Consider the following 19120-nt stretch of genomic DNA (forward strand, 5'->3'; position numbering starts at 1 on the left):
CATGCTTTCAAGGTCCTGCCACCCTGTGGCAGCTGTCAGTGCTTCCTTCCTTTTTATGTCCTGGTCATGGTCCGCTGTGTGGATCTAGCACGTTCTGTCTGCCCATGAGAGGCCCTTCAAGGGCGGTCCTGCCCCATGCATTGGGGGTCCCATGGTGAACACTGCTTGGCACATGTTATAACCTGAGGGGCGGAAACACTGGGTCTCTCATCGCTTTTCCTCCCCCGTCAGATGTACCTGCACTTCCACCTTGGGCACTACACTGGGTCCCGGTTCCTCCACCGGGAAAGTGGGAAAGGTCAGATGGGACTCTTTGGATAGACAAAACAGAACCAGCCTGGAAACCGGTAATGCGAGTGACGAACCAGACCAGTCTTCTGGGCGGGCAGTGCTGGATAGCCCCGGCCGAGTGTTCCTGCTCTCACGCTCTCCCTCCCTGGCTGGACTGGACCCTCTTTTCCAAGGTCCAGCTGTGTCTTGAGCCTGAGTTAGGGAGTGAGTGGTCATTCCGGGTGTGCGGTGGCTGTTTCACACTTCTCCCTGCGCACTCTCTCCTGCCCACCGCTGCCATTCCCTCCCCTTAAATAGGAGAACCCCTTCTTCTAGTGAGCTCCCCCTTGTATTTGCGGTGGAAATAAGTGCCCTCAAGCCAGGGACCAACTTAACTTACAAATAGGGTACCTCTTCTTTTTCTTTTCTTTTTTTTTTTAAATTTTATTTATTTGACAGCTCGAGCGAGAGAGAGCACAAGCAGAGGGAGCAGCAGGCAGAGGGAGAGGGAGAAGAAGACTCCCCACTGAGCAGGGAGCCTATAGCGGGGGCTCGATCCCAGGGTCCCTGGGTCCCTGGATCATGAACTGAGCCAAAGGCAGACGCTTAACCAACTGAGCCACCCAGGTGCCCCACAAATAGGGAGCCTTCTTAAGCTGGGTCCTAGATTGGCTTGGGGGCTTCAGGGTCACTGTGTTTCATCTTCTGCGTGTTTTCCTGATTTCCTTCCTACTCTCCCGGCTGAGTGCAGGTGCTTGTGGAGCTCTCTCTCCTTCTCTTCTTCCCGCTGGCTCAGACATTCTCAGTAGACCCCATCCCTCCCATGTTTGATCCCAGGCATGTTTGATCCCACGTGCGGCCACGAGGTGCCGCCAAAGGAAAGCAGTTCACTGGTGTCTTCAAGCTCCAGTGAGCAGAGCTAAAGCAGTATGAGCTGAAGCAGTACGGATTAGCCCTGCCAGTGTGGTCGTTCTGAGAACAGCTGCCTGCACAGCACGTTTTGTCTTTCAACAGTGGGTTTTGGGTTGCTGGGTATTTTAATAGGATAAGAAATCACGTGGGGGAATGGGAATATGGGAGAAGTAATTACAAGGCTACCCAATGAGGAGAGAAGAGAACCAGGGGTAGGCATACATAACTTTAAGGAAATGGGAAAAGCCAGATTTACACCAAAGAAAAATCAGGGTGTTTGGAGGAGTGATGCTTCGTGTTATAGAATTGAACAGCAGTTAGCAGTCAGGAATAAAATATTTGCATCCAGGACAGTGGTCAGAGGAGTAACATCTTTCCACTTGAAAGTACGTTCAAATAATTTTCCCACACCCATGCACTGTCAAGTCGTGGTTGTTTTCTTTCTAAGATTTTATTTATTTTAGAGAGAGAGTGAACATGCAAGGGGAGGCAGGGACAGAGGGAGAGGGAGAGAGAGGATCCCTAGCAGACCCTGCGCTGATTGTGGAGCTCCCAGTGTGGGGCTCAGTTCCAGAACCCCAAGACCACGACCTGAGCCAAAATCAAGAGTCATGGGTTAGGGAGGTAATGGTGGTCATTCCGGGTGTGCAGGGGCTTTCACACTCCTCCTCGCGTGCTCTCTCTTGCCCACTGCTGCCATTTCCTCCCTTTAAATAGGAAAACCCCTTCTTTTAATGACTGGACTACCCAAGCGTCCTGGTTGTACTCATTGCCTGTTGCTGTGGAGCAAATTACCTGAAAACCATGGCTTAATATAACAGACCCTTAGTGTCTCACAGTTCCTGTGGGTGGCAGGTTCAGAAATGGCTTGGCAGGGCGCTTCTGGCTTGGGGGCGTCCCCTGAAGTTGCACGAGGATGTTGGCAGGGGCCGTGTCATCCGAAGGCTTGACCGAGGCGGGCAGCTCCACATTCAAGATGGCGCGCCCCCATGGCTGTCGGTGGGAGACCTCGGTGTCTCACCGTGTGGCAGCTCGATCCCCCAGAGTGAGCTACCTGGAAGCTGCCGTGTCTTCTGTGACCAAGCCTCAGAAGTCAATTGTCTCCAGTGTCCTACTGGAGACCCGGCTCGGGCCCTTTCCCTTCCGAGAGCATGAGCACCAAGGGCGGGTCTCCCTGGGATCATCAGGGGACCAGCCAGCACACTGTCCTGTTATATTATTGCCGTCTGTTAGGTGGAAGTTTATGTCTCGCTGTTGTCATGTGTTGTTTCTTTGACAGCGAGGCTGGTCATGCTGACCTCTTAGGCTGACTACCACATAGACATCCTTCTCTAGGAAGTTGAGTAAACCCGTGTCTGTGTGAAGTTTCCGGGCACCCGTTTCTAACCTGTGTTTAAACTGTGTGCTGTGTGAGTTTTCCTCCTTGTCTATGACTGAGAACCTGTCTTTTAGGGCTAAATAGGAGAACCTGTCTTTTAGGGCTGTCTCTATAGTCTGTCCCTTTTCTCTTCCCAGGGGAAGGCAGAGAGGAAATCGTGAAGGTGACATTTGAAGAGTTGAGGCAAAAAGTGGCTTTGTTTGCAGCAGCAATGAGGAAAATGGGTGTGAAACAAGGAGACCGGGTGGTTGGTAAGTATTTTTGGTTCTTGTGGTTTTGCGGTGGGGAGACTGAGGTAGAGGGACTGGATTGGAAGGTTGAGGCCACTTTTTTACAAGATGGCAGAGTACATGTAGCCTTGTAGGACTTCAGTGATCTGCTCGATGGAGGCTACACAGGGAAGGTCATGGCACAGGGAGAGTGCAGGGTAGTCCACGCAACAGAGATAGCCTGTGCAAAGGCCCTGAGGCTCATGGGCGCAGGGCACCTGCAGGGTTGACAGGAGTGTGGTGGGCTAGGTGTGCAGGGCAGGTAGCAAGGCTGGCAGGGACTGCCCTTCTGGAAGGAAGCAGGGTTGGAATCCTCAGACCTGAAGGAGAGGCCTGGCTTCTTCTCCACCTCCACCCCCCCCCCCCCCCCCCCCGCCCTCCCCCACCTCAAGTCCCTGCCTTCCTTTGTTCTCTCCTAATCTGGTGGTGAGTCATGTTTCTTACACTTTTCTTTTCACTTTGACTTCGGGAGGACCTTTAAAGGCCTCTAAGTGAACCTGGTCTCCACGGCAAGGCGCTGTGGTGAACTGAGATGTGGGTGGGTGTAGCCCCAGGGGCAGGCAGCAGCAGGTAAGAAGACTTATCATTCCTGCAGGTGGGGTGGTGGGGATGCTAGCCTGCCTCCCCCCACCTCCATGTGGTGGTGGGACCAGGGCTGTGGGCCAGGGGAGGCAGCTGGGGAAGCTGCTGCTGGGCCTCTCCCCAGAGAGCTCACTGCAAGTGGGCATTCAGTGTGTGTTTGCAAAGAGGGCGGTCTTATCATGTGTAAACAGAGGAAAGGGCTGTGTCCGTGTCTCCTTGCATGGCAGCTGGGCCTGGGGTCCTTGCTGGCATCAGTTGACTAGCTCCAGACAGTAGGGATGCACCAAGTGGCCTCCTGTCTTAGCCCTCATGGAGGCCTTCCTGTGGTTGGTCCCTGTGAGCCCACGGAAAACCCACGACCACTCTCTCCCTCTCTCTGCACACCCTGCTTTGTTTTTCTGTTCTCCTCAGAGACACCTGAAATCTTGGGGTTATTCATGTGCACCCACGCGTCTCTGTCCTCCCGTACTAGAGGGCTGGGGCTCTGTCTTCTGTTTGCTGCCACGTCTCAGGGCCCAGGGAGGCGGGCGCACGGCGGGTGCGTGATGAACTCAGAGTGAGCGAGTGTGGGTGCGGGGCCCGTGGTCACGGCAGGCATTGGCGTGGTCGAAGGCTCAGTGTCTGGGGTTCTTCTTCCAATTTAGCCTGCCCTTTTGAGGTTTAGAAAAGGATTTCAGAAGGTCCTTCTTCCAATTTTCATTTAAAAAAAAAAATCTCTTCTCAAAGCAAATGTTTTCTGAGAGAAGGAGAAATGGAGAAGCGGGTGTGTTGGGGAAGATGGCGGACAGCCCTCGGCGGGGGAGGGGGGCGGGGGGGCACACCCGACTCTGCAGAGTCAGCCTAGTCCCTGGCGACCGGCCCTCGTGGGTGTCACAGCGTGGACACTGACTGGACCGTACTTCCAGGCTGGGGACTGTGTTTCCCTGATGGGGGCACAAGGGAGTGACCCCCGGGGAGGGGCATGAGGGGCTCCTCACACTGCGGTGGGGCTGCCCGTGGGGGGCTTCTCTTGTCTGGGACTTGCTCATCTCCTGGCCCTCTGCCAGTCTCCATCAAGTCTGGCCCCGCAGCCTCCCAGGGCTGGGTCCCGTCCGGTCCCCGGGGCATCGCAGTTTACACACCAAGCTCAGCACGCGTCTGCGGGCCTGCCTGTGGCAGGTGCTGGGCGCACCCTGCCCTCCGGGACACTCCTGTCCTGGCGGGGGTGGTCATAGCTGAGAGCAGTGGGGAGGGAAGCAAGGGGAGAGCTGAGCTCAGGGCTGTGGGCACCGGGACTGTGGGGCTTCTGTGGTCACTGGGGGACCATGGCCCCCTGTTCCCTGATGCCTCGTGCATGCTCCTTTCCTCTGGAACATTTAGGATGATCTGTTTAATAGACCACAGTCCCACTGGCCACAAAGATTCTTTCGGTCTGTTGTGGTAAAAACCTAGCCTCCTGCCGGATGGAGGGTCTGTGGTGCTTCTCTTACAGTCTTGTGACTGTCCTGCTCATCGTCTTCATTCTCTTACTGCCTCACCTTCCCTCTCCATCTGTCTATCTGTCCATCTTTCCTTCCCTCCATCCACCTGCCAACCAGTATGAAGGCCCTGATATGCAGGGCAGGGTAAAAGGCACCTGGTAAAGCAAAGAACAAGACAGGCAAAGTCGCTGCCCTCTCATGAGAACCAGATATAAAATGGCCACTTACGACTATTAGATGTAGGTGATTGTTGAGGTTAATTTGGTGAGGGAGAAATAGAGTGTGCTTTGTGGGGACTGGCCAGGGAAGTCGAGCTTATGGGGTGACCTCGGAGAGGGCATCTCTGAGAAAGTCTCATTTGCATTAAGAGCTGAATGATGAGTTTGCAGAGTCAGGAAGGCTGGTGTGTGTGGAAGAGTGTTCAGGCAGAGGAGACAGCCTGTGCAAAGGCCCCGGGGCAGGAGGAGCTTAGACGAGCTGGAGAACTGAAAGAAGGCTGTGACTGAGCCCAGTGTGGGAGGCAGAGTGGAGGGAGAGGAGGCCGGGGCCGGATCCTGCAAGGGCTGGGGGGATCGCCCTGGTTAGGTTGGGCTGGAGGGGGTGACAGTAGGACATGGACAGGCTGGTGATAAGTGGTAGGGCTTTCTGAGGGGGCAATGTCCAGGCACTGGGGTGAGGTGGGGCTGGCCGTGCTCCTTGGACCAGCGAGAGCCAGCAGCCCCTCTCCCCACTCCTGCCCTCACTCTCAGCGGTGCCTTTTAGAGTTCTGCCGTGTCCAGCATACCCTGAACCTAGGCCTTTCTCCCTGTGCCCAATGACAGGTTATTTACCCAACGGTGTGCATGCTGTGGAGGCCATGCTGGCCGCAGCGAGCATCGGCGCCATCTGGAGTTCCACATCCCCAGACTTTGGTGTGAATGTGAGTTGGGGTTTCTACTGATTCCTACCCCTGGGGGTGCGGCCACTGTGGCAGAAATGTTCCCATGCGGTTTCTGCAGGGGAGCGCTCTGCCCCTCTCCGACATCTTGGGCAGGGGTACGGGAGGCTGTGCGGCAGGATTGGTGGGTCTGGAAGACGACCATGTCCCCGTGGCCTCCCGTCTCACGGCTGGTGACATGAGAACGAGAGAAGGAGCCAGAAGGAGCAGTCTTGTATTTCAATCTAAAAGTGAATGAGTCTTCCTTTTTTCTGATATTACTGATGTCCCGTCTGGGTGTACAGTCTGCATCAGCGTGTGTTCTGTGTGACAGATGGCTCTTGGAGATCTGGCTAGAGGGGGCTGGTCATCTGTCCACGGATCCGTGACCACAGGAGATTTTCTGTAGACAGTTGTCTGGATTTGCTCACAGAAGTTCCCCCGAGGCCTCCCTGCCATTTCTGGTCTCTTACTTTGAATCTGTGCTCTCTGTGCTCTGTGCGGGAGGAGGGCGGACCTGCTCCTCCTTGTGAACCCCGCACGGACCTCGGGTGCCTCCAGCTGCTGGAGTGACCCAGGCAGGGGCAGGCAGCTCATGCTCAACCCCACCGTGAAGGGCAAAGCAGTGGCAGAACAGGACTTACCCAGGGCCCTAGGGACCTCTCCTGGTTGCAGAGCCTTGGGGATGAGGGGTCCTCAGGAGCCACAAGGACAGACTCCAGTTAGAGGACCTGGGGGGAATCCATGACCACCAGCCACTCTGCCCGGCGTCGGACTGCTCCGCTCTCAGCACAGCCCCTGCTCTGGCACGGGACCGTGTAGCCCAGTGTCTGAAGGTTGGCCTGGCCTTGCCGACCGCACACCCTTGGCCAGCTGTTTATCCTCCGTGTGAAACGGGCCGTGGGAAGACAGGGCCACGAATGAGTGTCGGAGGTTCGGGCCCGTGGTCGGCACACCCGTGCAGCAGGTGCAGCCATTGGCGGCGTCGGAGCTCAGGGTCCTGTGGTCACTGTGCGTCTCGTCTGTGGGGTAGGTTTCTGGGTATGAGCCTGATGCTCACGTCTGCCTTGGGACTTGCTGTCCTGGCAAAGGTGGTCCTGGTACCTCTCATTTTCCCGATGCGGTGCAAAGGAGGAACAGGCGCCTTCTCTGGCACAGAGGCCTGGAGACGTGAGGTGACCTGACTCTGGGGTGAGGCCTGAGCTCTGCTGAGTTCAGGAGGGGTGGCCGCCCCAGACCTCACCACTTGGCGTGGTTTTCCTCCTGGGGCTTACCTGTGCCTGCTTCGCCCCGTGGAGGACCACCCTGGGTCGGCCGGGACTGGAGCTCTCTGTGCAGCCTCCAGTGCCCCAGGCTGTCCGTGAGCCTGTGAGAGCTGCTCGGGGCCAGAGGCATCCGCACGGAGGGTCTTGGAAGGTTGGGGCCAGCCGGTCCCTGGGCACTGTTCCCTCGGACCCCTCAGCAGCCCTTGAGCTGTGTTGCTCAGAAGCAGAGCTGGGAAGGCAGTGCGGCGCGGTGGTTCCTCCCTGGATTTGGGTCTGGCTTTGCTGCTTCCTGGCCTTGTCCTCAGTACACACTGGGGAGCTGGCAAGGGCTGCAGAGTTCATGCTTCTGCATTTGCCTGTCAGGGGCTGGGGGCGGCCCTGGACGCACCCACGCAGGTCGGGACATGTTAGCCATTATCCAGGAGGCCAGTGGTCTTGAGTGACATGGAGCTTTTGACACAGGAAGATGTCAGGAGAGCAGTGTGTGACCCTGGGTGGTGGTTGGTGGGGAGCAGGTGTGGCCCTGCCTGCAGACCTCCCACAGAGCAGAGCTCCTGGTGGTCCCGGTGGTGCACTGGGAGGGAGGACATAGGCAAGCGTCTGGCCACCTCCCTCCCGGCTGTTCTCGCGGATCACCGTCCTCTCCAGGTCACTCTGCGGGTGCTGGCGCGCACTAGATGGCAGTGTGGCCCCCTCTCTCCGCAGCCTTCAGCACGCCTAGTCTGGGGAGTCTCTCTGGCCTGCGGGCCAGCGGGCCAGCGTGTCAGGGGAGAGCGCTCCCTGGTTTCCTGTCCCGGGGCCAGTCTTCCCTAGTGCAGGCGGCCTCACCACTAAGCGTCCCAGCCTGCAGGCCCAGCTGTGTCCCCGGCTGGTGGGAACGCTGGGCCGCTCACTTCAGCTGGCCCTGCCACCTTGAGGACACAGAGCCACTCCGGGGGTGTGTAGGCTGAATGTGTGGGTGCCCGTAGCAAACCAGAGTGGGACCTGGCATTCAGCCCTTGGTGCGTGGTAAGGGATTTTTATAGGCAAAAAGTTTTTTCCCAGAGAAATCAGCAACCCTCAGCCCACCTTAGAGTCCTGGGCTTTCAGAGTACAATTTTGCTGTCCTGTGTGTGTACATCACCACGGTGGTGTAGCCCTTCCCCTTGTGTGCACGGACAAAGTGCCTGGTCTTTATGCCTCTCCCTTTTGGTTCCCACTTCCCCGGGATTTTCTTGGGGAATCACGGCTTCACTGTTTGTGCTTTTAGAGTAACCCAGGTTTGGTTGTCAGCTGCTGGCCTTGGACCGGTGCACAAGGGAATGGAAGGGGCGTTCTGGGCTGTGCCTTCCCAGGAGCCGTGTTTGTGGATGAGGAGGGCTCCACTGTGTTCTGAACTTGGGGGCAGACCCGGCTGGGAGTGCATTTGCCTGTCACCCCTGGGAGAACCCTTGGGCTGTGGGGATCGCATTGTGAGGCTGCACCTGTCGGTTCCCATCCATTCCCGGCCATCCCAGAGACCAGGTGTGACCTGCGTGGGAGGCCAGCCTTCATCCAGAGAGAGACGTGTGCTTGGCAGGATGGCGGGTTCCATGTGTGCTGTAAACAGACACGTGGCTGCGGTGAGCCTGCTTTTTGTATTCATTTATTAAAAAGATTTATTAATTTATTTTAGAGAGAGAGAAAGCATGCGTGGGTATCAGTGGGAGGAGGGGCAGAGAGAGGGAATCCCAAGCAGACTCCCGGCTGAGCATGGAGCCTGATGTGGGGCTTGGTCGATGCCATGACCCATGAGATCGCGACCTGAGCCAAAATCATGAGTCGGATGGCGACCACCCCAGCCAGCCAGGCACCCCGAGTCTGCCTTTTCAACAGAGCTTGTGTATTAGTATACACATTTATGCGGTCGTGCATTTCGTTGGCAAGAAGCGCCGTTTGGAGGATTAGAAGAGAACCAGGACGTGGAGGTGCTTTGTGGTGTGAGTTGCCTTTCTGGAAGGCGAGTCGTCTTTCCCGTGCACGAGAGGAGCTGTGTTTGAGGCTCTTTCTGCGAAGTGTGGGCTCTTTCTAGAAGGGCCACTACTCGGCCCCCAGTTTCCCCGTCTTACAGACTTGTGTTTTGCTCTTTTGGTGTGTGTGTGTACACCCTTCTGGTATTTCTGTAGGTCGAGTCCTTGAAGTGACGGTCCCGTCTCAGGCGTGAGCTGTGGTTTGCTGGGCTTTCCGCGTTGGCCGTGGCTGATAGGGACGTGGGAGTCGGGCTGGTGGACGGTGCCGCTGGTCTCTCCCCCGACGTGGTCCCGTCGGTGGCTGAGGCTGTTTGCCTTTGGCGTGACTGATGGCGACCACCCTTTCCTTCTGTTTGCAGGGCGTCCTGGACCGCTTTTCTCAAATCCAGCCGAAGCTCATCTTCTCCGTGGAGGCCGTCGTGTACAACGGCAAAGAGTATAGCCACATGGACAAGTTGCAGCAGGTGGTGAAAGGTGGGTGGCCCTCCCGCGTCTCAGCTAGCAAGGCAGGGCGCAGGGTGCACGGATAACAGGTCCCCGGGGCCCCGCGTCGGCCGTCCCTCAATTGTGTTACATTCTGTGAGAAATACCAGTGCCCGTATGCCGTGGCCTGTAAGCCCGTGTTCCCCCTCCTCCCTCCAGGACTTCCGGACTTGAAGAAGGTGGTGCTGATTCCTTACGTTGCCTCGAAAGAGAAGATAGACATTTCCAAGATTCCAAACAGGTAAGTCCGCCATGTGCCGATCGCTGGTTCCGGGCAGAACTTCCTGGAAGTCCCAGTGGGTTGTCCAGTCTGTGAATCCTTTCACGGGGGGGGGGGGTGTAGCATTTTAGAGGTGTGGGAGGTTTTGGTTAAAAATCACAGTTTGTACGTGGGCACCCGAGGCCACACAGCGATTTTGCAGTGGAATGGAGAGAGCCCCAGGAGTCCTCTATCTTTCCCTCTGCTGTGACTTGACGTGTCTGGTCAAGGCCAGTTCCTCAATAGAATAGAAATTGCCACATGTACGTGTGTGTGTACATGTAAACACGCTCGTGTGTATATGTTTCTCTTGTAGGACCTTTGTCCCTATTGCTAATAGCACTGTCCTCTTTTTTTCTGACATTTATAAGCCGATGCATCACACGCTTATGTACCTAATAGTATTGGGGGCAGTTTATTTTGGAAGAGGAATTCAGGAACTGGGCTGTGGTTTGGTCACAGTTGAGTTTGCCTCCAGATTCTTGGAGTTATACTCCCTTCTCCTTTCTTGAAACCATCGTGGGGGGTTCCGAGGTCAAGTGTGTTTACTCCCTCTCGCCCTGTCGGGGGGAGCAGGGGAACAGGGAGGAGACTGCAGGGGTCTTTTTGGGGGGCAGACAACTGACACGTGGCTTGGGTTTTGTGCAGGCTGCGTTCTAGGGGTGCTGAGGGGGGACGTCTAGGTGCTGTGCTCCGGGGGTTGTGGTCGTTGGGAGGCACGAGCCACACCTGCAGGGAGGGTGAGCCGTGACCACTGGGCCCAGTAGATAAGGCCATGCTTCTTGTGGGGCAGGAGGTGGACAGGAAGTACCCAGGGGCTGAGAGAAGGGCACAGGTCTGGGGGAGGTGACACTGAAGGTGACCTTGACAGAAGAGCAGGGTTTGGGGCAGCTACTGGTACTCGGATTCCAGAGGCCGCAGGGTGCTGCCAGCAAAGTGACTCTTCCGTGAGGGCGGTGGTCTCAGCTCTGTGACCCCGTGTGAGGGATTCACCTGTCTGTGCCTGGGGTCCCCATCTGTAAAATGGGGAGATAACAGCACTTTCTTCGGTAAGTGGACACCAGGCCAAGTGCACTTAGCGTAGCCCCAGGCAGCCAAGATGGTTTGGGGACAGCCGCAGGCTGAGGTGAGCTCTGGCCCACGGGTATCTGCGTCAGCATGTGCGGGGCCTTACGGGCAGGCTCGGCACTTGGGTCGTCCCTGAGACTGGGGGGGGCCCTGCCAACTGTGATGAATGACAGCCAGACGACGAGCCCCGGTCCCAGTTCCCACCGTGCACTCAGCTCCCCTGCCTTTCTTTCGGGGGTCAGAACACAGAGGCCGGGAGGAAGACCAGACAGGCTCACTGGTCCCACCATGGCCCGGCTTTTATCCTTCTGAATGTGTTCATCAGCGGCTGATACGGAACGAGAGCATCCCGTAGCAATCTGTGAGCCACTTCATTTAGCTTGATACGATGTGAGAAGCTCCTGCCGTCCCCCCCGGGCATGGGACCCCCACCTGGCTCATCTTTGCAGGATGCCACAGATAAACTAAGAACAAGAACGTGCCCGGGCTCAGAGACCTGGGGTTGCGGGGGGGACCGCCCTTTGGGATTTTCATTTTTAGAAGAGAAACAAAAGTAAATGCTATTTACTGTGATTTATAGACCCTTTGGAAGAAAAGGTTTTTCTCTGTGTGAAGTATCCGATTAGATCGGACACTTTGTGTAAATGGGGTCCGAAGGGGAGGTGGTGGTGGAATGGGCCTTCCATTGCTGGAAAGTTCCACAGTGAATAATTTTCCTGACACTCTGGAGCAGAAAGCTTTGTTGTTTACTGCTCAGAGTTGAATTATTCTGCAGACCCTTTTTAACCCTCTGCGCCTCCCCCACGAGACAGCCTCGTCCTTAAGGATGCCTTCCCCTGCAAGATAGCACGGTTCTTCCCTCTCGTGTGTATGCATTTGGTTTCAGAGTAATTATCCTTAGCAAATTGCTGCAGGCTGAGTTCAACCGATTCTCCCCCTTCTGGAAAGAAGGTTTCATTTGTCAAAATGGCAGGTTTTTTTCCTCCCCCCTCCCTTCTCCCTTTCAAGGCAGCGGAGAGAATAGCACCAGGGTCCGTGTTCCTGCTCATCTCAACACAGAGAAAACACCTCTCCCACGTGGCTTCAGCAGCCCTGTTCCTGCTCAGCAAACAAATCTGTTCCTCCTCCGCTGGTTTTTGGCCACCCGCATTAATGCCCTATGTCCGCTTTGGGGGCGGATTTCTTAGGTGGTAGTCAGCGGCCAGACTTAATTTTGTTTCGGGACAGATAACTGTTCCGAGCTACTGTCCTCCTTGGGACACGTGATACATTTGTCCAGAAGCATCTCTATCATGGGATCTGGTCTTCAGATCTCGGCCCTCCTGTGCCGCCCCGACCTTCCCATGGAGGAGCTCAGGGGTCTGGTCCTTCCCTTCCTGCCCTGCTCTCACAGGGGCCAGCACAGCTTCCTTCCCCCGAGTTTGCCTGCAAACGGGACATGTTCATTGTAAGTGATCCTTGTGCACAGTGCGTGTTAAAGCCCTCCAGAGAGTCTCAGAAGAAATAGCCCTTGGTCTTGTCAGCATGCTAATAAAGCAGCTTGGAATTTTCAGTCATTTGGTGCGTTTCCCTTCAATTAATGTGATTGCGAATTCATAGAGATCTGACTTTTCCCCCTCTCTCCCAGAGAGCTTCCAAACAAGGTTAGTTTTCCCTGGAAATCCTACAACGTAGCAGTAGAGGACAGCGAGCGGCCACGTCTAGCCTGGGAAGCCTCGGCAGACGCAACCCAGCCTTCTGGAATGTTCACTGTCCGTCTCTGTGTGTTCTGCCCCCAGCGTGTTCCTGGATGATTTTCTTGCCACTGGGAAAGGCGCGCAGGCCCCGCAGCTGGAGTTCGAGCAGCTGCCCTTCAGCCACCCCCTCTTCATCATGTTCTCGTCGGGCACGACCGGGGCGCCCAAGTGCATGGTGCATTCCGCTGGGGTACGTCTCTCCACCCTCTGTCTGCTCCCCTGGGGACTCCTGGCTGGCGAAAACAGCCATTTGGGCGTGTACTCCAGACCCCCACCCGGCCAGCCTGCACCCCCTCCCCAGAGACTCCACCGTGCAGCTCCTCTGCATATGTGGCAGGGGAGCATGGAGGTCTGAGACTGAGCTTGGGCTGCTGTTCCAGGGGCTGCTGTTCCAGGCGCTGCTGTGGTGCCTGTCACCGCTGGGACGGGGGTGGAGGCCCCGGGGTGAGCCTCTGACTCCCATAGTGCGGCCAGGACCCCGTAGGTGCTTGTGAATGGGAGGGTGGGGGGGTGCCCGCCGGCCTTGCACAAAGAAGGCAGTGGAGCCGGGAGAGTAGCAGCCGTGAGCACCTTGAGGATTAGGAGAGGTGCCCATGTTGTTGCACGAGATTGTCGTGTTAGAGGCATGGATGTGTGTGCGCTCTGTGGCGTGGTCATACAGAGCTACGCGTGGGCTGGGATCAAAACCCTGGAGAGCCTCTGGGTCACGGTATAAAGTGCCGGCAGCTGAGAGAAGCTCTCGGGCCACAGTTGTTGGCTCTGGCCGCTGTCACTGAGCACCCCAGGCCGCGGCATAGACAGCCATGTGCCTCTCATGGTTACTGGGCTGGAAGTCTGAGGCTGGCGAGGCCAGGGTTGGGTTCTGCTGAGGGCTCGTGCCTTGGCTTGTGGACGGCCGCCTTCTCCCCGTGCCCTCACCTCGTCTTCCCTCCATGCACATGCTTGGTCTCGCGCGTTTTGTCCCAATTCCCTCTTCCCGTAAGGACATCAGTCAGATTAGATTAGGACCCCCCTTCTGGGCTCCTTGACTTTGTCACCTCTTTTAACGAGGCCACATTCTGAGGTCCTGGGCCTCGGGCTCAGCGTACAACTTCAGGGACCCCCAGTTCAGCCCACAGCACGCAGTCCTTGTTTCCCTGCGTATTTCATCAGGAGGCCGGCTTTACAGAGGCCCCTGAAATAATGCTTCGCTACTAAGCCTGAGATTCTGTCCCTGTCGCTCAGTGAAGTGAACCTTTTATGCTTGAAATAGCCGCGAGCCTTTAGGGAAGCTGCAGAAAGAACTTGGTGGGCTCACGGTGCAGCTGCTGGACTCCGCCAGCCTCCGTGTGCTCGGCCTCTGCTCCTAGTGCTGTCTGAAAGCTGCTTCCTGTGTGGTCGCTGTCTCTGTGTGCGAGCATACACACACGACACACACAGACAGAGACACATACAGACGGAGACATAGATACACAGACACACATACAGACACATACAGACACACACGGATACACAGCGGACACACAGGCACACATGGACACAGACACACTGACACAGGCATACAGGCACACATAGACATACACAGGCACACATACAGTTACACACACAGGTGCACACACAGACGTATGCACAGACACAGATGCACAGACACATATATATGGGCACACAGGCACACACACACACACAGATAAAGACACACCCACACATGGACACACAGAGATACCCCCCCCGCGCGTGTGGACACACGCACACACACACACACACACACACACACACACACACACACACTTTTGCTTTTGGCCGCCCCCGACCCTGAGCCTGAGTTGCAGAGTCCAGCCGTTCACCCTGAGTCCTTGAGCACGCGTCTCCCGGCCGCAAGCACGCTCCAGCACAGAGCCCTCATCGGGTCGCTGTGTTCAGGAAGGCAGGCATCCGTGGGATGCTGTCATGTGATGTGTGGCCCCGTCCGCGTGCTCCGCTCCCCCTGGGTCCCGTGCTCCGGAGCGGCCCTCAGCCTGCCTTCCCCCGTCAGGACACCTGCGTCCCAGGGGTGCAGCTGCTGGTCTTGCCGCGGCTGGTCTTGCCGCGGCAGGTGCTTCCCACTGCTTAGGTCTGGGCGTCAACTCCTGGAAGCCGTGATGTGTCTTTCTCCATACGTCATTCAGGAGGCGCTGCTGCGTCCTCGGCTTCTAAACAGGTCACTCTTTGGAGGTACCATTCCTGATGCGTTTGGTACTTTTGGCCGCCTCCTGTTGTCTACACCGCTCCTGGCCTTGACGGGGAAGCTTCTTTCTGACTCGGGCACAGTCCCCGCCTGGAGCTCAGACGTCTCCTGGACTGGCCTCGGGAGCCAACCCCCTCCCCGGGTTCTGCGCCCCGGCACTCCTTCCAAATGTCCCGGGCTTCTGGCCTGGCGGCTCTGCAGCTCTCTCCAGACCCGCTTTCCCACTTCTCCCTCAGATAGCTTAGCCTGGAGGGAGGAGAAAACCCCGCAGGCCTGGGTCACACTTGGTCATAGCCTTCTTTCCTGCTCAGAAGAAGGGGATTATCCGAGAGGAGAAAGCTGTTCCCAGACGGCTTTCTGGCTACTGCTGGAGTTGATGGTGGCATTGAAAATCAAATACGATGTTTCTTTTATTCTAGTTGAGTTAGCTTTTACAGATGTTCCCTCTGCCTAGAAGCAGTCTGAATCCCTCCCATAAAAAGGGGACATTTACATTTGAATCATTTTAAAGCCTTACACAGCTTTTCCCAGAGCACTTCCATCAGAATGGGGGAGGAGTGAGTGAGTGCGGTTCCCTTATTACCTGGCTCTGGATCCCAGGTGACACAGAGCTGCTAGACACGCCAGGAGCCGGTGGGTGACTTCTCGGGAGGCCACAGGGCAGGAGGGAGGGCGATGTCGGGGGCGAAGCCTTTATTTCTGACAGTAACACTGGCCAGGCCGCGGCGAGTTGCCCTTTTGCAGGAGTGAGTTGACCTTGTTCAAACCACCCTGTTTTATGAAATCACGTTGGGTATGTTCAGAATCCAAGAGGTCTTTGCTATGGTGGCTGGAATCACATTTTCCCCAGAGAGGGGAGCTCTGGTCCGCCCGGTCACAAGCCTGTTAACGAGCTATAGAGAGGAGCGTTTTTAGAAACCTTGTAGACAAGGGTGGGGTATGTGTGGCAAAACAACAGACATTTTAGGAAAAAACTGAAATGTCTAACTACACTTTTATTTTTAGTGCTTTTTGCAGAGCGAATGTCACTTTTTTAGGCAAGGAACATAAAAATGTATTAGATATAATGTGGCTTGCTCATAAAATCATCATGCCTGGTATATTTGGAGTATAGAAAAGTCAGGAAAAATCATATTTATTCTGTCTTCCCTGGGCTCTTGCCTCTCCAGAGAAGTGACTAAGCATCTTGCCTGTTCTGTTCAAGAGTTCCCTCGACAGGAACCTTGGAGACGGCGAGACAGAGGGCCACAGCCCAGGGACGGTGGGCCGGCCCCCGGCTTTACTGGGGCTGCTGTTCCTCGTTTGCAGGCTTGTGTTTTCCGAGTCGACAAGAGGTCTCAGGTCTCAGAATGCAGCTTCCCTTTTCTTTCTGTGAAATTGAATTCCTCCTTTTGCTTGAGATGCACAAAGTCACATTGCTCATACTTCCTTCCCCTTAGACTCAGCCATAAATACTTAAAAATTAAGAGCAAAACTACTGCTGTGAATTACGGTTCATTCAGAGACTCTTGAGAGAGAAGCCAAGCCTGGCTTGTTTTGTGCCGCCTGAAAGGAGGAGGAGAAGGCACAGGCGAACAGATGTAGGGTTATAAATAGGCCGGGCTCAAAGCAGACCGCACCGATGAAGAAACAGGTCTAAGCTGAATGACGATTTTAAGTAAGAATCCGGGAGGGGGCTTTGCCGCGGGCTCCTGTCGTCACGGAGCCCCTGGCCCTGTCGGTGGATGTGGCGTGTGGATATTTCATGTTCACTCAAGTAGTTCCTGAAGTGATTGTCCCCAAGCAGGTGCCCCTGCCCCCCCGCACTCCGAGGCAGAGTGATGTGTTGGGTGACTTTGCACCAAAGTGTGTGACCCGCTCAGGCGGGGGAGCTGTTCCCGACCCCTCTGATGCATGCTCCATAAAACCACCAGAGACCTGGCGTCTGCATGTGGCCTTGGGGACCTTCAGAAAGGTCCTGCTACCCCCCGAAGCCTCTGTCTGCCCGGCCCCCAAGTGGCTGTGGTCCCTGCTGCTCCTCGCGGGCCTGGTGGTGGCCTCTGTCCTGGACGTGCTCTGGAGTAGGAGCTCTGGCTCTTGAGTGGGAGACTTCGCTGGGTAGAGTTGTTTCCACTGAGCTTTCAAAGGAATCCTCTGCCTTTCAAGCCTTGCTGGCTTGTTTTCATTTCTCTTGGGTACAGAGAGAATCGGTTATAAAGGCTGCTTGTGATACGTGGGCCTTTGCTTCAGCCCTGATAGGCCCCAAACAAGGGGACCTGTTGCCACCAGCCAGGTGCTCCCATCTGTGGAAGTGTGGCGGCTGGCCCCGTGCAGGGGCCTGTGAGGGGCAGTGCCTCGTGTAGCCTCGGGATCCTGCATGAGATCCACACACAGATGGGAGCACCAAGGCCAGGGGATGCTAAGTGGCTGGCGTGGGGCCCCTTGCTGTACCCTCCACACAGTGCTCGGAGGTGGGGTGCACCCTCCCTGCTGGGAGCTGCAGACGGGACAAGTTGGGCAGGAGGGGTGTGGGCGGTGAAGTATTACAGAGCTGAAAATAAAACACGAGGGCGCTCTCAGGGCCGGATAGAGAGCTCCGAGGTGTGGTGTGCGGAGAAAGCAAAGTGCAGGCCACGTGTGCAGGTAAAGAAACCAGCATAAATAAATCCATGCTGAGAGGCCAGGAGTTTACATGGAAACACACAGGAGGTGGGTGCACGGCGGCTAGAGAATTGGGGGCAGGTAGGGGCCTTGTCGTGTTGTCTGCTCTGGAGCACTGGGCGTGTGCACACCTGCTGTAGAGAAACAGTGGATGGTGCTGGGGGTTGGGGTCTAACCAGACGTTTGGGCTGAAAGCAGGATATCGTGCTGCAAGGCTTGCAGAGCCCGTGGAGGCGTGGCAGCCGCGTCTCCCCTGGGCTGTCCCGTCCCTGCGCTGCAGGGTCCGCGTGCTGTGCTCCTGTCCTTCTGCCCCGGCCATGACTTTGCCTCCCCGCTCCCCTCTGCCTGGGGTTAGGGTCTCACACTGTTCCAGGTGTCTGTGGTAGCTGGAGCTCGAGGCTGGCTGGAGCCGGTCGGAGGCCGCTTCCCGGGTGCTCGTGGACACTCGGGTTACGGCGCAGGGCACCCCGGGAGTCCTGCTCATCCACTCCAGCGTGGTCAGTAGTTGGCTTCCTCCAGGGAAGGAAAGGGAGGCTGACTTCTCCCCCGGGGCTTTGCGTCTGGGCCATGTTTGCTCATGCTGCTCTTCTGCCTCTCCCCAGGGCACCCTTATCCAGCACCTGAAGGAGCACGTCCTTCACGGCAACATGGGCAGCAGCGACATCTTGCTGTATTACACCACGGTAAGCGGGCTTTGGGGGGTGCCAGGAGCCAGGAGACTGAGCTTTGGTCCCTTTAGGGCCTGTGCGACTCGGTCAGGGGTTTGGTGAGGGGTCGTTCCCTTGCATTAGCTGGGTGGGCCCGACGGGAGCATATGGGTCCTTGGATGAGGAAGGCGGGGGGCGGTCAGCGTCGGAGACGGAGATGGGGTGAGGGTCAGAGTGGGGCGGGGTCATGAGCCAGAGGATGTGAGTGACTTTTTGAAGTTGGGAAAGACAAGGAGCTTCTGGAAGGAGCGCAGTCCTGCCGACACCTTGATTATGGACTTCTACATCCAGAACGCTCACGCAATGAATTTGTGGTGTTTTAGGCTACTAAGTTTGTAGCAGTTTGTTGGAGTGGAAATAGGAAATGTATACAGATGGCGCTCCCAATTACTGTGACAGCCGGGGGTCCAGGTGTGGAGGCCAGGTTGGGCCTGAGCCTATCCTGGGGACCAGGGCTGCTCCCCATTACAGGACCGGCCTGGGGGGCCCCCTGTCCCTGCCATAGGCATGGGCATGCAGCTCCGGCTGCCCTCACACCAAGTCCGTGCCTGGGAGACCGCCCCCTGCCCAGACTTAATTGTGTTTCTTTTAGAGAGAGAGAGAGCGAGCGTGAGGAAGAGCATGCGAAAGGGGAGGGGCAGAGGGAGAGGGACAAACAGACTCCCCACTGAGCAGAGAGCCTCGTGTTGGGCTCGATCCTACAACCTGAGATCACGACCTGAGCTGAAATCAAGCGTTGGAAGCTCAACTTAAAACATCTCCCGGTCACCCTCCTCATAGAAGGAGTTCTGTTCTGCCCCAAAGCCTTGCCGGGCTACCTGGTGGCTGAGCCTAGGTACCTGACTGGTCTGCCGAGCCACCTCCCTTCTCTCTGAGGTGTTTCACTAGAACCCTGGAAAGACTGTGGCTTTCACTGAGCAAGGAGGGGGGGCCCAGGAGCCAAGGGCAAGGAGACAGTACAGCGTAAGCCAGTGTTGTCCGGGT

General features: G+C 56.5%; 1 protein-coding gene across 1 annotated transcript in view; it reads left to right on the forward strand.

Annotated features, from left to right (window-relative positions):
* The window catches only part of AACS (acetoacetyl-CoA synthetase), a 54044-nt gene that overhangs the window by 12403 nt on the left and 22521 nt on the right, over positions 1-19120 (forward strand). Inside the window, exons 4-9 of the mRNA XM_044243537.1 lie at positions 2698-2811; positions 5693-5790; positions 9400-9514; positions 9683-9764; positions 12629-12776; positions 18032-18112. Coding sequence (XP_044099472.1) covers positions 2698-2811; positions 5693-5790; positions 9400-9514; positions 9683-9764; positions 12629-12776; positions 18032-18112 — 638 coding nt within the window. The remainder of the gene's footprint in view (positions 1-2697; positions 2812-5692; positions 5791-9399; positions 9515-9682; positions 9765-12628; positions 12777-18031; positions 18113-19120) is intronic.

Source organism: Neovison vison, chromosome 3 (assembly GCF_020171115.1).
Source record: "Neovison vison isolate M4711 chromosome 3, ASM_NN_V1, whole genome shotgun sequence".
NCBI lineage: Eukaryota > Metazoa > Chordata > Mammalia > Carnivora > Mustelidae > Neogale > Neogale vison.